Source organism: Larus michahellis, chromosome 12, assembly GCF_964199755.1.
Source record: "Larus michahellis chromosome 12, bLarMic1.1, whole genome shotgun sequence".
Lineage (NCBI taxonomy): Eukaryota > Metazoa > Chordata > Aves > Charadriiformes > Laridae > Larus > Larus michahellis.
Genome location: NC_133907.1, coordinates 10,498,260 through 10,519,104, shown reverse-complemented (window position 1 = coordinate 10,519,104; position 20,845 = coordinate 10,498,260). Strand labels below are relative to the sequence as shown.

Here is a 20,845-nt window from a genome sequence, read left to right as displayed (position 1 = left end):
TATCCTTACAGGTACAAGTCTGTAAGGACTTACCTATGTTAAAAACATTCTAAATATATTCTAAAAACACTCGACTAATGCCATTAGCTATATTGAAAGCCCAAATTACCTCTTCCAGTACAGTGGCTTGGAAATCAGTCAAGATTAAAGGCCACCTTCGATATTTTTTTGGCCTGCTGTGTTTGAGCATACAAGTTATTGTTGCCAGTGTCGTGCAAGTAGATGGTGTGGCTGCATTATGCCCAACTGCCCTTTACTTACAAGAGCTCTATGTTGACAAACACATCTGGCCGAGTAAGTTCCATACCTTTCCACAGCTGGGTTGGGAGCAGCAGTAGTTCTGAGCCTGGAATGTGGTTCCCATGTCTTTGTACCCCTGATGAGATGCAGGAGCACTTTACCACAGTGCTTTGTGCAGAAGCTGACAGGTGAGAAATTTTTATGTATTCTGCAGTCTATGGTGAAGGCATAAGGTTCACTGGAGCCCTCCTTTTCTCTTTCATACATTTTGTTTGCTATAACAAGGTCTTATATCTATTGCTGTGACTAGCGAACAGGGACGTATAGGAAACGAATTAACAAGTAATGACATTCCAAAAATAGAGCACACCCATTATTAGAGGAACAGGAGACGCACTCCGAGTGTGTTCCACGTCTGACCATCCTTTAACTGAAAGTGTCCTGTCATTTTAATATATGCAAAGTGAACAAGGCTCAAGTTAATTGTCATGTCTGAAAAATAGCCAAGGAGTGCATAGTGCTTACTAAACACTGCAGGGGAATTGGTAAATGAAACCTGACAAGGCCTGAAAAATTATAGTCTCCCTAAGATGGAACATATAATATGAAAAGGATGTGTGCCAAGTTAAGATTATTTAATGTGTTGCAACAAGGTGTGCTTCACTGGCTACCAGATTATAGATGGCACTTTTTTTTTGTTTTGTTCTGTTTTTTGTTTTTTTCTTTTAAACTGACAGCTCTGATTCAGAGGAGTCTCTGAGTCAGCTATTTGTTATCTAGTAAATGACCTTTTTGGCTGAGGAGGTAGGGGGAAAAAAAGAGTGGGGAATGATCGAATGCGTATGTTTTGGAATAGTATTTTATTAATTATCATAGTGATGGAAGTGCTGGATTAGTATAATAATGTATCAATACAATTAATATAGTTTGCTGTTTGCTTCATAATGTAAGTATAGCTGCTTTAATCTTAAAAAGTAAGTTAAGACTTTTTAGTGCAAAATAGTTACAGTACAACAAAACCTTTTTATTAGCTCAGTGTGCTTGCGTCTCATTATCTGTTTCAGTAGTTTGTTACATTGTACTTTGAGATTCACAAAGCTGTAGTTAACGTTCAGTGGCATTTTTTATCTGCTGGTTTTTTTTCCCTTCCCCAGGGGAGGTTTAAAAATATGTTGGATTTATGTACTGTAGTTTGAAGTGTAGTATATTGTATTTGATTTCTTTTTTAAACAGGCACATTAATTATACCTGAAACATTTAAGAAGGATTACAGATACAATCCTTTTTATGTCTTCTTTCAAAAAGCAACCATTGTGTTTACCAAAGCTGGCACATTTGGCTATGAATATATATGTATATTTTTAACCTTAAAAACAGTGTGGCTTTAGCTCTCTGTCATATTGTTGTTGTCTGTGCCACAGGCAACAATATGGCTTGTCACTTAGCCATCCCATCCAAATTCTAATGTAATCTTCTTACTTTCATGTGTGTTAAAAATTGGATTCAAAATGGGACCGTATGAACACACTTAAATTTTGTAGACAGGCTATGTTGGATGCCTCATTTCTATATGGTGTAAACTGAGTATCTCTGTAACTCATCCTGAAAGTGGGGAAATCAGTCAAAGGTCACTATGTTTGAGCTCATCGAGATCAAAACATGCCGAACGATGTTTTTGTGGGAGCACTCTTGTTTTTTGGCTGAGCAGTTTTTAGGCAGGAAATAGTATGCTCACATGTTGAAAGTGGTGGTGGTGTGGTGAGAGCTGGTGGAGAAGCTGACTGCATGGCCCCAAATGCCACGCTTTTTAGAAGAACACTGGCTCTGAGACTGGCAATCGCTTAGTGCATGACTGTGCTTTGATACAGGCACTCTAATAACCTAAACTAATTCATGTGAAACAGAACAGAAAATGATGTTGAAATAAAATATTTTTTGTATTTAAAAAGTTAAGAAGTTTGCTGTTATCTCTGTACTCAGAAGAGGAACCGTGTAGGTTTCAAGTAGCACTAACAGAGTTGAACGGTCAACTTTCAATATGTAAGAGTTCAGGCTTTCATTACCAGGAAAAGACCAAGTAGTATTGAGAAAGAGGGATGTGTTTTATTTTATTTAAATGTTGTAGATGATAACAATGTAATGACTTATTAGATTATAGAATTTTAATATCATGGTTTTATTTATAGTGGTAGTAATATAGTATGACTTATTTACTTTTGATATGTGCCAAAATTTTACTGTAGCGTATTTGATGTTAACTTTTTGGTTTACTGGGTAGGGTTTTCATCTCTGCTTCAGGTTGTTTTAATGTCATCCTGGTGTGTAGAATAGAATTTAGAACGTCTGTCTAGGTTGCCCTGCCAGTTGACGGTTCTCATAGGATGGTCTTCTGCAGTGTTTGGCCAAACCAAATGAGTGCTACTCTAGGTGCATTTCTAACCCTTCAAGAGCCTTCAGGTTATTCAGAAGGTTATTTTTTAGTTATTTTACTGCAGTACTTAGTTGAGAAGTTGTATTCTATCTTCTGTTTAAACAGCTCAGATATTGACATCCATGGAATGAATATTTGCTTGAGAGGAATATAAAGGGAATATTCTAAAACTAATTTAAATTGTGTTAAGGTTTTTATGTGGTCTTCAATTTAATACGTTTTTCAGGGTTCTTCTCTTTCACCTTGCATTTCCAGTCATACAGAATCCTTTTGATACTGAACAGTGAGTGTAATTTACACTACCTTTTTGTTCCATAAGTTCTGTCCAGTGGAGACATCAGAAAATAACCCTTGTTATGTATAAGAGCATCCCAGTGAAGCTAGATAGCAAGCTACCACTGAGTGTAGTATAGGTCTGCTTTAGCATTTTTTACAGAAATGAACAGCTGAAGGATTTAATTTTCTGTGGTGTCTAAATGTTTCTGATACTGCATCTTAAGATTTCTTAGATTTTTCTTCTTTTTTTTGGTGTGCTTTTGTTCTGGTTTCTATGATTATCAGAGGTTGATTTAGCATAAAATGGTGTTACAGAAGTCTTTAATTAGGAGACAATTTACTCTTGATGCTTACTGTTACGTGACCACATTGTCAATCAACCTTTTAATTGGTAATTCTAGTTCATATAAATAAAGCTACAATCAGTATTGTCAAAGGGATGATTAAAACAGCAGATGAATGCATATGCAACCAGTTGATACAAAAAGCTTCAGTTTAATTTCTTAAGAAATGAGCTACTTGAATCAAACTCCTTTACCTGCCTGCTGGTGATTACCCATTAAATAGTCTGGGTAGAAGTATCAATTTTGAAACTCTTGATTTTGGATAGGACTATGGTGTGTGCTTACATGTGAATGTCTCATAAATATTTCCCAAGAGCAATTTATTTTTTTAATTAGCCTGAACAGCCTCTGCTTTGTGTAGCGCTTTAAGCAGTTTTCAGTAAATCGATTCAATCATGCAGCTGTTGTTTAAAACTTTTCCTAAGTTACTGTAATTCTCTACTGTAATTCCTAAGTTACTGAGACCCAGAATCTCACTAATTAGTACACTTAATCATACCTTGTATAAAGCATGGTAATATGGATTAATCATTCCTAGAATTTCATAGAAAAACAGAGTAACAGAAACCTGAGTGTTCATAGCTCTGTAAACAGTTTGCTGTTCTCGTGTAATAGTTGTGTACCAAGCAATGTGTACAGGCTGACACAGAGTGGCCATGCACTTAATCTTTACTTGCCAGTCATAAGTCCACAAAATAATTAATTTGGGGCTGCAGCTTTTTATATTAAGATTTAAAAGTTACTAAGATCAAATATCTACAACAGTCTCATTATTTCTTCTAAAGTAAAAAAAAAAAATTGCATTGAAAAGGAATATATTTAGTTCTTATACGAAAGGAATTCTGACTTACTGGGTGGCATTTGTGATGTTAAGATTCAGACTTTTGAGCTGTTTAGCATATAGCAAAGATGACAGTTAGTTATGGTTATTATAAGTGAGTCTTAAACATGTTTTACATTAAAATATCTCAATATTGAGTGTTTGCTTTCTTGGTAATATTATTAATATTAGGTGAAAAAATTGAAAAACAAGCATTTTTTCGTTAATGTACAGCCTTTTTTGTTTTTCAGGATGTGACTTAAAATGACTTCTGATTCTGAAGGTCCCCTGAATAATATGCTGTGCTTGAATGTTTGCTAAGGACAAGTAAGTGACTGATTTCATATTTGGACTATATGTACCTGAATAGTTATTCTCTTACCATTTTTAAAGCTACAATGTACAAACTGTACATGTAAGTATATAAGAAGCATGTTCTTAAAAAGAAGAAAAGGGGAGGAGGGAAGGAAGATGAAAAAAAACCCAAACAACAAAACCCCTGCCAAAAAAACCAAGCCAAAACCCCCGTACTTCACTACTGCCAGAAAGGAGTTTTCTAAGTTTGTTTTCTTGTGGATTCCTATCTGTATAAATGGGAACATCAGTTTCAAGAATATTTTGTATTAGAAGTTTCACTGGAAAGCTATCATAAGCTGTAAGTTTGAAATAACAAATTTTCATGAATGGAATGTCTTCTAGTTTTATTTGTATCAAATACAATTTAAATATTCTCTTAGCATAAACCAGTTAGTTTATTATAATTTGCATCTTTAAAAACTGTGAATTATGCCTTGTTTTTTAGAAAGGAGGATTATACTCAATATTTCAACATTATATACAATAAAAAAAAATCCAGACCATCTTCATGGTTCATTGAAAAGGACTGGTTTGATTTAATTCTTCATAATTGGCTTATTTTGGGGAATGCTAAGAGCCAATTTATGCTTTTTCCCTGGTCAATTTTTCACAGAAGAAATCAGCTCGGACAGAAGAGCTGCCAACCATGCAAGATACCATGAGTACATATATTTAGTATAGGAAAAACTTGATGGTTTCATGGGACCAAAGAAGTGTTAAAAATAGTTTTGTGCAAATAATATGATATTTTTAAATATTTTGGATATGTTTTAAATTAGTATTGTGTGGTTGTGCTTTGTGGGTTTGGGGTTTTTTGGGGGAGGTGTGTGTGGTCAACTATTTCAGCTAAACAAATACAAAAACTAAATCTGAAGCATCTAACTGTTTATATTTTTGGACCCCTGTTAGGATAAAACCTCCCCAGTTGCCATGTCCTATTTGGTGAATAGGTCTTTCATCTACAACTGCTGAGAACACGGGCATGAGGGAATAATGCTTGAGTTGGAGAAGGAAATCAGTGCACTGAAAAACAAACTAGCAGAAAGTGATCTAATGAATGTTGTTAGTAGCTTTCCAATTTGTGTGGGGATGACGTGAGTAAGACCAAGGAAGAAACTATCCTATCACACTGAAAACTTTCTGCTTAGTACTTCTAAGTACTGTGCTTAGTAATTCTTGACGTCCGCTTGACTTGAATGCACTCTAAGAAATGGCTTTGGGAACTTTCCTGATTTCAGACATACCATATTGTCGACATGTGCATCTTTTCTTGGTAGTCTGGGACAGAATTTTAGAAGCTTTTTTTTTTTTTCCCCCCCTATCAAAATGCTTAAATTTTGGCAGGTTGAAAAATCCTAGTGAGAAATGCTGACAATTTCTTTAAATTCTGTGGTTCTGTTTGGAAGGCTGTACATGTATTGTTGCAATGGGTGGATTTATAATTACTAGAACTCATATTACCTGCAAAAAACACTACCTTTTTAACAGTCCATCTTTGGTTTTCACTGAGACATGAACAGACCTGACATGTGAAAAGTATATAGTACATTGCAAAGGACGTAGACACGTGCACTTCATTAAAAAGGGCAAATGTTTTTTCAGCACTTTTACTGATGAGCAAAAAGGTCTTTATTATTTTTTGTTTTCTTGTTTCCTCTTTTAGATAAGTGAGAAAAATTTTGGAAAATTTAGGATTTGGTAATGCAAAAGCTAGTACTTATTATTTGCAAATAATCATGAAAGTCTGGAACTTTTTCTCCAAATATTGCTGCCTTTGGTTCCACTCTACTGGTGGAATATCAGTATATAGTGGTTCATTACTGCTACAACCAATGGAATTAAATGATGTTTTGCTTTGAAGGCTTTGAACCATCTCTTATGTTGTCTTGGTTTTTCTCAAACTTACTTTAAGTATAAACTTTGGAGGGCTCTGGACATATTTGCTTCCATTCAACTTTAACATTCTCTGTTTCATACAAATGTATACCTTTCTGAATTATTTGGCAAGAGCTAGGGCTTTGTTTTTCCAAATAACTTTTGGAAAATAATACTGGACAGAACAAAGTGTGGCTTGTGTCATCTGTTTTCAATAGCTAAATGGATCAGAGTTTTAACATTTGAAAGCTGTGTTTTGAAGCTGTCTTGAAATAATGATTAACTTCAGGAAAAGCCCCCAAGCCCCCTAAAATAGATTTCTTCTTGGAAAAAACTTTTTAGATCATTAGAAATTATAGGTTCATATTCAATGAATAAATATAACACTTTTTAATATAACAAATATAACACAAATATAATACTTTTTAACTGGTGATTTCTTTCATTATTAACTCACTGAATAATGGCTTCTTTTGCTAATATTTCCCGTAGCAGGGAAATTAGTTTTGCTGTTAACAATTTGTACTGTAAATCCATCTGTATTGGGAAGCAGCTTCTGTAATTTCCTTAGCTAAGCAGTTGCAGAGTTGTTCTAGGCATTACATGCCTTCCCAGCTTGTAACGATACTCTTAGGGAAAGGAAAATACATGTGCAGGAGCTCTGCAGCTTCAGGCCTGAATAAACTACCACAAGCTATGTGGGTGTAATAGTAGGGAAACAGCCTACACACAAATTACCTAATTTTTCCTTCCTTCTCCAAGCTTCTACATTTAGACACTGAAAGGTTTTCTTAAATAGAAGAAGGGTTATATTCTCTGATATGTAACATGTTTGTGAGACAAAATTTAATAATTTTGGTTTTCTATTTAATCACGTTGTGAATTATCTGTTAGTACAGGTAGATGTTAAACCAGAAATGACATTTCTGTTCTAAGTCATTTAATGCAACCCTGTTACCTGCAAAATTATATTCTGGTGAAACGTCTGTCCTAACTCAAATTTTCAACTATTTGGTGTATTTTAAATCTTTTCTCCTCTTAAATAGAATTTGGCTTCTGACATACTTGCTGTGCCCACACCCTTCCTGAGCTACCTTTAAGTCTTATATTTTAAGCTCTTCCTTTCTTTTTCCGCAGTAGCTCTTAACCCTGCAGCTCTGCCTGTGAATGCAGTTACGGGGAAGCACCAATCCCGGAGTGCGTGCGTGTGTCACCTACAGAATGACTCTTGGGACTCAGCCTGAGCTGTGAGGTCTGTAGGCATGAGACCTTGTGAGTCACATGTTCTGTTGAGTGTCAGCTTCAGATAATCAGCTGCTTTTTGCATGTTGATAGCCTGTTTATATAATCTGTTTTTCAAACTGCTTACTTGCTGAGATGAGTAGTTTTTCATTCGGCTGCTTGTTGAAGAAAGTATCCCTGCAGTTGTTCTGTGCTATGCTGTCATCTAGTGGTGTAACAGTGTATTTTTCTTGATCCTCACATAAAGTGGGCCACTATGAATGTATTTGAGAGTTTTTTTCCCTGGAGGAATATATGATTGAATAAAAGTCTTCAGGCTTGCTCTTCTGTCTTTCTGTATATTGGGTTTTACCTTATTCATCCTGGGTTTGTATGAAATATTTAGATGTAAAACCAACTTCTTATCTGTATAGTCCCTAACCGTAGTTACGGAGTAAAGTATCTTTTGTAATTGTTTATTTCAAATGCAAGATTATGTTTTACTGTTGTTTTTATTGTAAAGTACAAAGTATATTATCCTTCCTCTCCTAATGCCTATGAGTTGGGATTAGGATTGGTTATGAATACAATATATGTTGAGCGTTGTAACATTTGTTTAGCTGTAAAGAGAATTTATGCTTTAAAGAGATGCCATTTTACTTCTGCCAGAGTAATCTGGTGTCTGTTCCCCAGTGCAGCCAGCAGTCCTCTGTCCTGTCTAGCTTTCAGAGGTTGTACTGCTGTAAGACGACTGCCATTTTAAATTATCCACCCATAGCTAACATCCTGCAATAACAGTATCAACTATTGCAAGCGACCCCCGTTCTGCTTCATGCAGATATATTCTTGTGTGTCTTTGCCCCTTCAGTTTAGACTTTAGAAAGAACTGAAGCAGTACTATTTTCTTTTGCCACAAAAAGCCAGTAAGCGAAAAACCCAATCAGTCAAGGTTAATACCTCAGAAGTAATACACACACTTCTCTTTTTTTCTTTAGATGGCTTGTCCTGGAAGCACTCACTTGACTAGGTGCCTTTCTAAGGGGTGGGCTTGCTTTGCTTAGGGTACACTGCTGACTTGTGTTCAGCTAACTTCTTGTTCACCAGCGTGCCCCGATCCTGTTCTGCAGAGCTGCTTCCACTCGGTTGGCTGCCAGTCTCTGATACCTTAACATAAACTTCATTTAGTTGAAGGCGTGTCTGTCGGTTGCTTGTCCTTGTGATATGTGATCACAGACTCCTAGGGATTTGGTCATCCTAAGTCAGTTTTGGGTTTTGTTTGTTTGTTTGTTTGTTTGGTTTTTTTTAATATCTGTAGTAACCGTGGGTTTTGCTTGTGGAGATCCTTAAAGAACTTTTTTTTCCTGAAAGATTTATTAGTGCCTGGATTATACATTATGGAAAAGTTTCTCTCCAACTAACAAATATAACTGTCTTACCTAAATGCTTAAGACCAGTTACTGTTGTTGCTGTATGGGGTAAAGAAATGCAGTCTGAATTATATTACAGTAAATGAAATTGACATTTAATTTGGAAATTTCTTTAAAAAGGATAAAATAACACTAAACTTCTAACTGCCCAGTCGCGTCTTGTTGTCATTGTGGTACAAAAAAACCCCAAATGCAAATTATCAGATTATTTTGTATTTCTAATTATGTTCTAAAGTAGTCTGGCTACATAAATAGCATAGCTCCATTGTAAAGTTTTTTTTCTTCCGTCAGCATGTTGTTGATTGTTGCATAGCAGGCTCTGGCATAGATGTCTGCTTTCCTCTGTGACTGTGTTCCTTTTTCCTCTTGGGGAGTGAGGGGAGATGAGTGTCATGGATATATGCCATGGCCTGTTTAACATAACTAGGCTTCAATAAAAGCAACCTGTTATTTTATTGCATTATGGCCCAATCTTTGCTGCAGAAGCAATAGGGTTGAAAGAGTTCTGAAGTATTTGCTTCGCTTGTCCTCAAAGTTTTAGAAAACTGTGTTAATTTTAGAAGGTTTAGCAAGAGATATGAAGTTTAGACTATAGTAACCTGTTGAGTTAGAGGGTGGTAATAGTAAGCCAAGCTTACTATTATAACCCAGCCAAGTGTGGAACTCTCATTTAAGCCCACTGATTTACTCCTAAGGATGACAATTATTTGTGGCTGCAGTGGTTAGATTACATGAAGAGAAAAAAGGGCCATAGAGAAAAGGAAATTTTATTCAGTGTTTCTGTATTTTCAGTGTTTTGGTCATATGTTCCGGTAACCAAATGTTATTTTTTAATACTAAAAAGGTATATGGATTTCCAGTAAAAATACTGACTCATAAATCCTATAAAAATAAGTAATCTCTGCATTTTAAATTATTATTTTTAGGGGTTCATTCACAATTCTTATTTCATTGTTTTTAGTTGCTGATGCATGTTCAAGATGAGTGGATTAGGAGAAAACTCCTTGGATAGCTTGACCAATGAGTCAAGGAAGCGCAAACCGTTGCCCTGTGATACACCAGGTGCAAGGTGTGTTTATATAGACTTCTTTTCTTCTTGTATTATAAGTTTTTAAAAATATTTTTCAAGTTTTCATTGCAATTTAAAATTCTAACTAATCCTTTTATTCAGTTGAAAAATTCTCTATGCCAGCTTCTGTTGTGAAGATACAGAACTTTACTATTATGTGTAGATATGCCAAAGCTGATGAACTGTGCTGTACAATTAGACTCTTGTGGAAATCTTAATAGAGTGAACATGTAAAGAAGCACTGTTTGAAGCTGTGATTGCAAGGCAAAAGAAGAAAAACTTCTTGTTTCGCAGACATTTCAAAGGCAGCATGTTATATCTGGTAGTTGATTTGGCAGGCCTCATTTCAGGTCAGCACAGAATACTGCAATAGGTTCAGCACTTGTCCTGACTTCCATTTCTCCAGACTAGTTCTTTGCAAGCTCATCTCAAATTTTGGCATTCCATGCTGTCGTCCTGCCCCTCACTCAACTCTGTCAGAGGTTGTTATCTGAGGGAATCCATTTTCTCTCCTCTCCAACTTCATTGCTTTCCAACACACGTTAAGAGTTCTGTGTTATCCTTTCAGGTTCTTGTTCCCACAGAGTATTAACCTTTATTAAATTTGTCTTCAGTTTCACCAAAATACCATGTGAACTCACATTTCTCCCTTTTTTATATGTCCCCACTGTCCCATGCTAATTATCTCCATCATGCAACAGATTGTGTATGAGATACTCAGATTCTCCCACCGTATCCCATATCTCTTTGTGAGTGTCCTCCATTCCAGTTTCTCTTTCCTTTTCTCCAGTGTCTGTCCATTCAAGAATTCTGTTTTTCAGTTTGTCACCCTTCATTAGTTTTCTTTATCTTTCAAGCCCTTGCTTTGTCATGTATTTGTTTTCTCCAGTATTGGTCCATGCATGCTTTCCTAACGCTCTCACTTGGTTTCTTCTGAAAGAATATTCATTCTTTTGATTCTCTCAGTCTGCCCATTCCCACCCCTTCCCTTTCTCCTGAGTCCTTCTTTTCCTAATCTTGGCATGCTCTGTGTATGACACTGTTCTCTCTGTTGATTTAGGCTGTAGACAGTGGCTTTACTCAGCACATTAACCTATGTAGGAAAAGGAATTTCAGAGAGAGACTTCATCCAGCAACATTAGGTTGTCTGGGATTCTGGTTTTCTTGGATATTGAGATGACATTTTTGTCCTGATGCCTAGAAATTTCTCTGAGGTATCCCCTTCTGTAATCGTCCTGTTACAAGCAAACCAAAGGGATTTCATAGATTGTTAAAATTCTATTTGATTTGTCTAATAAATTATAAAGAAATGTAAAGTAACTTTTAAGGTTAAAATATACTTTTTGTATGAGCGTTACAGTTTTATAATAGACAATTACGATTTTCATTAAAGATAGATCAATCACAGGAGGATTTTTTGGATGAGTAACTTTCTCATATCCTTTTAAGATAAATTTGTACTTAAAATTCTTAAAAAAAAAAAAAAAAAAAAAAAAAAAGAACTGAAACAACCCCAAAACCCAAACCAAACAACAGTGTAACAAAACACACTCACTTCAGATTTATGTTTGCTGGAAGAGTAACTACTACATAGGTTTAATAGGTAAGTGTTACATGAGGTACGTTAAAGTTCACAGAGTGAGCCCAGCTTTTGTATATGACGGTATGTAAGTATATGAAATGATGTTTTTGGTTCCTAGTCTGACCTGCAGTGGTGAGAAGCGTCGGCGTGAGCAGGAAAGCAAATACATTGAAGAACTGGCTGAACTGATATCTGCTAATCTGAGTGACATTGACAATTTCAATGTCAAACCAGACAAATGTGCTATTTTAAAAGAAACTGTGAGACAGATTCGACAGATAAAAGAGCAAGGTACAGTTCCCTGCTAAGCCAAAATAAATAATTTCATTTTCTTGTGATTCCTTTCCCAGAGCAGTAGTTACTTGGAAAATCGAGTGGTGTCTTTCATAAGAGCATGTCACTGAGAAAGTCTTTGGACTTTGACTTGAACCAAACCTTTAATAGGTCTTAAATAATTTTCTGTTTAAAAGTACGCAAGTATTTGATATCACTTTTTTTTATTGGGAATCAGGGCTTTAAAACTTTGTATGACCTTTCTTATCAGTTTCCTGAAAATACTAGGAAATCTTGAGATCATCCACAGAGAAACCAGAAACATGACATTGTACAATCAGCTGGTACAATATACTAAGTACCCACCAGTATGAAGAATATGTACCATTGTCTTTCATTTCAAGGGACTTCATGCTTAAAGGGAATTTAATGCTTTGAAATTAATTTCTTAAAAAATACCTAGTTTCTTATGGGACATACTTCCAATAAGATATATTAATTTTTATTGCTGTTTTCCCCTATTATATTTCTGTGGACTTTGTTTTCTTTTCTTGTGCTGTTTAAGACATGCTTCATAAATGCTTAAGTATTGGACTCCAATATATTTAAAATGCATTTAGCTTGATATCAAACAATTAGATAGTGCAGTTGACTGTACTCGTATAATTAAGTCAACAAAGGAGAAAATAGCAATGCAGCAAGTTTCGATAAACATAATTTTTGAAATGTATAGTGAGGGATATATATATAAAAAAATTATTTTTTTTTTAAACCACTCCCTCCTTCCCCCCAGCCACCCCCAAATGACAGCAGCCTGCCAAGTGTACATATTTCCCTTGCACAGCAAAGCATTAAAAAAACCAAATGAACTGTGGTATATATTTTACCTGTCTTGGTAAATTGCCACATCTTTTGAAAACATATTAAAACAATGCTAAAAAAAAAAATAATCTTAACTTCTGTTTTTAAGGTTTTTCTAGTGTAATCTAGTGTATTCTAATGTAATAATTCTGTTTCTTTATAGAGTTGAGTATGTGATAATCTTCCCTTAGGATGTTGTACTCCTCTTGTGGTCTGCTTAGTGAGCCAGCAAGTATCACAGAACAAAGTTTACAATTTGTTTTCTGTAATTCTGCTGCTTGGTGTGGATTCCCATTCCACCTTCCCCTGCAATTGATTTATTTAGGATATTTTGATTCTTAAAATGTGATTTCATTGTATACATACATACACATGAACGCATATATTAACATGAGCCAAAGCCTTGTTGTAGAACAATGGTGATGGCATCTGAAAACTGGCCAACGACGATGAGATGATCAAAATAAAACCATAAGGAAGAGATATGTTATAATGAGTGTGTTTAATGGCCATTGAAAGGGTCAGCAGGGATTCATCAGACAGATGATCCCAAAAGCAGCAGAAGAAATATTGTTCACAAAACAAGTTGATCTTTAACTGTCAAGTCAATTTATGTAAGCAAAGGGTTTGGCATTATATAGCTGTGACATTTTTTCTGGTCTTAACCAACTAACAATGTATGAGACTTCCTCTCTTATTCATGCTTTTTTTTTGGCCTTTATTCACACACTTCCTAGAATCTGGCTTATAATATTAAAATCTTCATATGAAATGTTGCTTTACTGAAATGTATCTTTTGGGTTTCAGGAAAAGCAGTTTCTAATGATGATGATGTTCAGAAAGCTGATGTATCTTCTACGGGTCAAGGGGTTATTGATAAGGATTCATTGGGACCTCTTTTGTTACAGGCAAGTGTAAATCCCTATGGAAGAAAATACTTAAGGCAGGTGAAAATACTATAATAAAGCCTGCAATCCTACAGTAATAAACAGCATGCAAGAACTATATTGAAAGGGACAGGAATAAAATCTATCATGTTTTCTTAATTTTGCTGAAATTCTCTTCAGAATGAAAGAGAACAATAGCATTTGGCTTTTTCTCATGTTCTTCTGCTTCACTTTTTCCAGTAGTCATTAGCAAATTACTACTAAAGCAGTGCTTAGTAATACAAGGAATATTTTGCTTTTTCTGGAGGATAGGCATTAAAATAAATGGATAAGATTTTGCAAAGACCAGAGGTTTGTGATGTATTGGGGTTTGTGTTTCCAAATTGTGAAGCATTTTAAACAAATGTTGCCATCAAGTAAAATAATCTAATAATAGTTGTAAAAAAAGGTGCGTATCAGATAGCTTTTCTTTATTCCTAGAAAACCAATCCTATATTTACAAGTCTATTAAAAAGCACTTTTGAAACTTAACTGTTTTACATAGATATTGGAGGGTTTCTTTCAGTTAAGAAAATACAGTATTCTAAGATACGAATAGACCCCCTTACCTCGTGGTGGAAATGGCTTCATGTTCATGTCTTATGACTTGTTTCTACTGAATTTCTTCTTGTTTCAATTTGCCAGCTATTGAAATAATGTTACAAATTCATTATCTTGTGTTCAAATAAAGCAAGAATGAAATAAGAAGGCTGATTATCACTGTCAAAGAGCTCAATGCAATAACAAATTAACAAATTAATTTTTAATATTGAAATCATTCCTTACCAGACACAACTTTTCTCAGAGAAAAATGTAAAACTTCAGCTCTACCCTTGAAGAGAAATGCATGTATTGTAACTTGACATTTATCACCCACATAGTTTCTAAACTAAATTATATTCAGAATTAGGCAGTGTGTCTTATATGATATGTTGTCATGTTAATATTTAGGCATTGGACGGTTTCCTGTTTGTTGTAAATCGAGATGGGAACATAGTGTTTGTGTCAGAAAATGTCACACAGTATCTGCAATATAAACAAGAAGATTTGGTTAATACGAGCGTATATGGTATCTTGCATGAAGAGGACCGGAAGGACTTTCTTAAAAACTTACCAAAATCTTCAGGTAATAAAAGCTGACTTACTACACTGTTACCGGGCTATTTGAAAACAATCAGAGAAGAACAAAACAACTTGTAACGGATAACCTTTCAAAACAAATTACTTATACAAAGAATATTTGACCACAGAAGTATGTTAATCTTGAAAAATACTACTGTGTTGTTACTAAGGCACACCACCAGAAATCAGTGTGCCAGAATTTCACACGGTACTTTAGCCTTTGCAGTTTGTTTACCTGTAACTTAAAGCAAGGATACTAAAGGAACACGTTGCCTAAAGTCATAAGACTAGCTGAGGAAACTTGTTTTTTAAATATGTGAGTGACTTTTCAGCTCTCCTTCAAGTAACTGGAAGTGTCACTTAAGAGAAAGAGGTTTTTTTACTTGGTTTTCGATACTACTGTTCCCAAGGTGTAAAACTGATGGTGTATTGAGAAAGCTTCTTAATATAGTCTTTAATCTCTATAATACAGGAACAAGGTATCTAAATTAAGAAAAATCAGGTATGACTTGATTTTATCTGAAAATCTTTATAAATTCTTACTGTGTTCTATTAAGTTAATGGAGTTGCTTGGACCAATGAAACACCAAGGCAGAAGAGTCATACATTCAATTGCCGGATGATGATGAAAACCTCTCATGATCTTTTGGAAGATGTAGGCAGCCACCAGGATACACGTCAAAGATATGAAACAATGCAGTGCTTTGCTTTATCTCAGCCAAGAGCTATGATGGAAGAGGGAGAAGGTAGGAAATTTTGTGGAATTACTGTGCGCAAAAGAAATCTCTGAGTAAAGCTTTTTGGTATTTGGTATGTGTTACGAAATCTGTAGCTTCTCCAATCCATTTTTAAGTAAGTAGGAACAGAATGCGAAAATGTAAATTCTTATTGTTTATACTTCCATTTTAACAATGAAGGATGCTTCAGCTATTTTATTAGATGCTTTAATAGAATAAAATAGGAGAGAAATTAAAGAAGAAACATTATTTTTTAAATACAGATTTGCAGTCCTGTATGATTTGTGTGGCACGTCGTATCACAACTGCAGAAAGGGTATTTCCAACAAATCCAGAGAGCTTTATTACAAGACATGATCTTTCAGGTGAGAAACGTACCCAAGATGAAGGTATCTTTTTTTGTGTCCATGTGCTTGTTTTCAATAAATCAAGTAGGTAAGTCAATCATGTACCTGTAGCGATTAGCAGAATTCATAATGAGAAGTCCCAGCTGGTTTTTGCAATATACCTCTGTCGGTAGTGAGGTATAATAACAACTGTGGGACATGTTTTCTGTCTCTATGCTAATATGCTATTGTTTGGCAGCTTGTATAAAACATTACTTGTGTTTTAACTTGGCAACATTTCAAGTGGTTGTCATTGTGCTTTTCTTTACATGTAAGAAATATTTTAAATCATAATTGAAGCTTGTATTTTTCTACAGTATGTGAGCTAATGTTTAAAGTGGTTTACGCTGTTTAAATTGAAATACTTATATAATCTGGATGGGGCTTTTTCGGATACCGGTTAGTATTTATGATTTTCATTTGTGGATGTAGTTGGTCAGTATTTTTGAAAATTTTACTGTGTATGCCTCCTTTGGGTGCCTGTAACCAGAGGCTAAAGTTACTGTTTTCTAAAGCTCTGGCATTATCCTGTGGGTACTTAACTTCCTCTTATTCAGTTATCTAAACCCCTTTGAATATTGTTGTTTTAACAAGCAGCATCATATTCTCACATAGCAGATAATTCATAAATGTAACTTCTGCATACTCAAAATTTGGTGTTAGGCTGATGAACAATTAAAATGGTGATATTGGAGCCTTCAGATATGTACCGTAATTATACAAAAGGATTGGCATAGTAATATAATAAAGAGTTTAACTTGTGTATTTTCTTTCCTGTTACAGGAAAACTTGTCAACATTGATACAAACTCATTACGGTCTTCCATGAGACCTGGCTTTGAAGATATAATTCGTCGGTGTATTCAGAGGTTCTTATGCCATAATGATGGACAGTCATGGTCAAACAAACGCCACTATCATGAAGGTAAAAATCTGTTTGCAATGTTGGTCGTAATGCTTCTCCTAATGGCTGTGTTTTTTTTCTGACAAACAAAAATGCTGAATTCTGCCTGTGTTCATTTTTTTCATATTTTTTGGTAGTCTTAATTGCTGTGACTCATATTTACAAGCTGAAGGAGGATGACCTCTTGAGAAATAGGAATTCTGATGGAAGTTATTTGGTTTTTCCTAATGTGTCTCTTTTGATAATTTCCATGGAAGATATCAGATACACGATCTGGGAGCCTGAAGCAATCTGTTTTTCCACAGATGGATATAGCAATTACAATGACAGCTATATTTCTGTAGTAACATGTAATCCTTAATTATCATTAGCTTGTTACCTTTGTTTAACATGAGTTTGACTTTCTTTTTATTTTAATTCATCCTTTCTTTTGTTAAAGGGTAGCTCACTAAAAGTGATAAAGTTGTGTTGATGCCGTTTTCTTATTCAAGACAGAAGGGTTCAAAATATTTTTGGTGTTCCAGTGTTAGGTATTTTGTAATGCTAATTTGATAACCTTGATAGATAAAGTGAAGTACAGCCACTGCCTTCAGTAAGAAAGATGACATTTTCTAAGTTTTCTAAACTCTAGTCTTTTTGAAGGATTCACAAAGTAATTCAAGCAGAGGGGATATTAAATAAAGAGAAACTCAAACTGGCAGAAAATGAAGTTTCCATTCCTCTGGAAGTTCTTCAATTTGACTGATTAAATAAATCCTAAATTAACAAGGAATTTGGAGCTCAGATTAAAAGCAGTGGTTTCCACAATTTTTTTGATTGAAATAAAACTTCTAAACTGAAAAATACTTCATCTGAAGGCTTCCAAGTTTCATTTCTGTTCCATATTAATTACCTGTATATTTTACTGCAATTAATATTAAAGTTTTGATTAGTCCTTCTCCCCAAGGAGAAACCACAGAAACCTACTAACCTAGCCTTGGAAGTCTGTTAACAAATGTAGAACTTTGCCAGCTGTGCATGTTGAGCACAAAATACTACAGCATCAAAATAACCTTGTTTACTTTTGTCTTCCCTCTACTAATTTAGGGAAAAATGTGTAATACTTCCTTTTTCTGAATATCTATCTTGTGTGTGTCTTTTTTTTTTTTCTTTTAAATCTTCAGCAAATAAAGGGTATTGTGTTAAAAGTCTGTAGAGTGCATATTAATAATTCTTGGGGTTTTAAATATGAATTGTATTTGTTTATCTCCTTTACAGCTTATACACAAGGTCATGCTGAAACACCATTGTATCGGTTTTCTTTAGCGGATGGTACGATAGTGACAGCGCAAACAAAGAGTAAACTATTTCGAAATCCTGTAACTAATGACCGCCATGGATTTGTCTCTACCCACTTTCTTCAAAGGTGAAATCAGTGGTATCTGTTTGTCATTTAAGAGTCATAGCTGTTAAAAATATATCTGACATTGAAGATACCTTAAAAAAAACCAAACCCAACCCAAAATATTTTATCTGATTAAAACTCAAACAGAGGGGGAATAACTTGGGAAGAAGAGTTGCATAGCATAGAAATAAATGTGTTAACCTGACACTGACACTCCCAACTTAAACGTGTGGCAGAAAGACAGTCACAGTCAGAAGAGAGGTTTTTCCTCAGTACCTCCATGGAGCCTGTATTCATTATTCTTTTGGGTTACCATTTATGATGATGAAACACTGAAAATAGAAGTGCTTAGTTACATGCCTTATCTTACTCTTTTTAACTGCAGACCAATTAAAAAGACAACAAAACCCCCTCAGATGCATCATTGATGACTCAAAGTTAAACGTAGCTTAAATGGCACTTCCCGTGACCTGTTCTTGTTGATTACAAGAATAATTGAAATGCCACTCTGGAGGGAATCTGTCGGCTTCTGGCATTAAAGTGCCTCCAGATGCTGAAAAATGAGTAGCTGAGATTGTTCAGGGCATCATTAGTGTGCACAGCAGAATGGTGTCATGCATTGACTCAGGAAGGGAGTAAAAGGAGGAAGATGTTTAAATTGATAAATCTGACTAATGACTGTCGATGAAAGCCTTTTGAAGGGGTGATACTATGTACGCACTTTATAACTGAAATCACCTAAAGGGCCAAGCACTTCTGTAATGAATAAATGAGCGGCATGGCTTAGTTCTGCTTTTGTGGAAGCTTGAATTCTCACTGCTCTCTTAGAAAAAAATATTTGGAAAATTATTTAATAATGTTATTCTGTCTTTGTAGCACTTGATTCCAAATAAGGTTTTAATTTGTTTTCTTGGGGTTTCTGGGGATGTTGTTGAACTTACAGAGAGCAAAATGGATATCGGCCGAATCCTAATTCAGTTGGGCAGAACATCAGAACACCGGTGGCTGGAAACACAAATTCTGTTGGTGGTCTTATGAACATGTCACCTGGTCAAGGCGTGCCAATGCAGAACAGGAACTATGGTATGGGAGATCCCAGTGCAGTGGGTCAGCTCAGCAGCACTCGATATGGAGGCCCTGGTAATATGGGGCCAGTGAACTCTGGACCCGGAATGCAGTCCTCTGCTTATCAGAACAACAGTTACGGCTTAAATATCAGTAGCCCACCACATGGTAGTCCTGGTTTAGCTTCCAACCAACAGAATCTAATGATATCTCCTAGGAATCGAGGAAGTCCAAAAATGAGTTCACACCAGTTTTCTCCAGTTACAGGTATTTTATTTTCGCTATAAGCTGTTTTTTGTTTTTGTTTTTTTTTTTTTAAGCTATCTTTTCACACTTTCATCGGAATCGCATCTCTCATCCTTTTAAATATTTTTAGATGACCTTATATATGTTACTTAAATGTAGTATACCTAATTTCATGGTAAAATTTTATTTTAAAATAATTAACTCAATGTGGCAGTCGTACATAACCCAAAGGAAAAGTAGATACAGACAGTACTGTAGTCTAATAAGTGTGATCTCTGTCGTGTGATACAGGTATGCACTCTCCAATGGGCTCTGCCAGCAACACCGGCAACAGCACTTTCTCTAGCAGTTCTCTTAGTGCTCTTCAAGCCATTAGTGAGGGTGTTGGAACTTCCCTTTTATCAACGCTTTCTTCACCGGGTCCAAAATTGGATAATTCCCCAAACATGAGCATAGCTCAGCAAAGTAAAACGAGTACCCAGGACTCCAAAAGCCCTTCTGGTTTGTATTGTGAACAAAACCAAGTGGAAAGTTCCATCTGCCAGTCAAACAGCAGGGATCTCCTTAGTGAAAAAGACAGTAAAGAGGGAAATCTGGAGGCACCTGAAAGTCAGAGAGGACCATCTGAAAGCAAAGGGCATAAAAAACTGCTTCAGCTACTCACGTGTTCTTCAGATGAAAGAGGACATTCTACAGCATCAAACTCACCTTTAGACTCAAATTGTAAAGAATCTTCTACCAACGTTACCAGTCCTTCAGGAGTTTCCTCGTCAACATCTGGAGGGGTATCCTCCTCCTCCTCAAACATGCATGGGTCGCTCCTGCAAGAGAAGCATAGGATTTTACATAAATTGTTGCAGAATGGTAATTCTCCTGCAGAGGTAGCCAAGATCACAGCTGAAGCTACTGGTAAAGACACGTATCATGATGCTAGTAATACAGCGCCCTGCGGAGAAGGCACTGTCAAACAGGAACAACTGAGCCCAAAGAAGAAGGAAAACAATGCTTTACTAAGATATCTGTTAGATAAAGATGATGGTAAGGACCCGCTTTCCAAAGAGTTGAAGCCTAAAGTAGAAAGTGTGGACAATAAAATGGGACAATGCAGTAGTTCTACAATTCCTACTTCTAGTCAAGAAAAAGAGATGAAAATAAAAACGGAACCAGCGGAGGAGGTACAGTATAATGTAAAATGATGGTAGCGAACAAACCAATATTTTCTTATTACAGTGAATGGGTAAATATAGTATGTGTATGTAAACATTTCTAAGAAAGTTCTGTGCAAATGGTGTGAAACTAT

The 20,845-nt window shown here is 35.5% G+C and overlaps 1 protein-coding gene across 23 annotated transcripts in view; it reads left to right on the top strand.

The window, feature by feature from the left end:
• The window catches only part of NCOA3 (nuclear receptor coactivator 3), an 85,324-nt gene that overhangs the window by 50,380 nt on the left and 14,099 nt on the right, over window positions 1–20,845 (top strand). For 16 of the 23 annotated variants that reach the window (XM_074605102.1, XM_074605096.1, XM_074605086.1 and 13 more), the window contains 12 exons: window positions 4,363–4,438; window positions 7,481–7,595; window positions 9,953–10,060; window positions 11,761–11,933; window positions 13,584–13,684; window positions 14,654–14,828; window positions 15,382–15,570; window positions 15,825–15,926; window positions 16,731–16,871; window positions 18,108–18,255; window positions 19,178–19,566; window positions 19,837–20,720. In XM_074605102.1, coding sequence (XP_074461203.1) covers window positions 9,963–10,060; window positions 11,761–11,933; window positions 13,584–13,684; window positions 14,654–14,828; window positions 15,382–15,570; window positions 15,825–15,926; window positions 16,731–16,871; window positions 18,108–18,255; window positions 19,178–19,566; window positions 19,837–20,720 — 2,400 coding nt within the window. In that variant the 5' untranslated portion in view covers window positions 4,363–4,438; window positions 7,481–7,595; window positions 9,953–9,962. The remainder of the gene's footprint in view (window positions 1–4,362; window positions 4,439–7,480; window positions 7,596–9,952; window positions 10,061–11,760; window positions 11,934–13,583; window positions 13,685–14,653; window positions 14,829–15,381; window positions 15,571–15,824; window positions 15,927–16,730; window positions 16,872–18,107; window positions 18,256–19,177; window positions 19,567–19,836; window positions 20,721–20,845) is intronic. The other 7 variants (XM_074605103.1, XM_074605104.1, XM_074605106.1 and 4 more) reach the window with 2 other exon arrangements.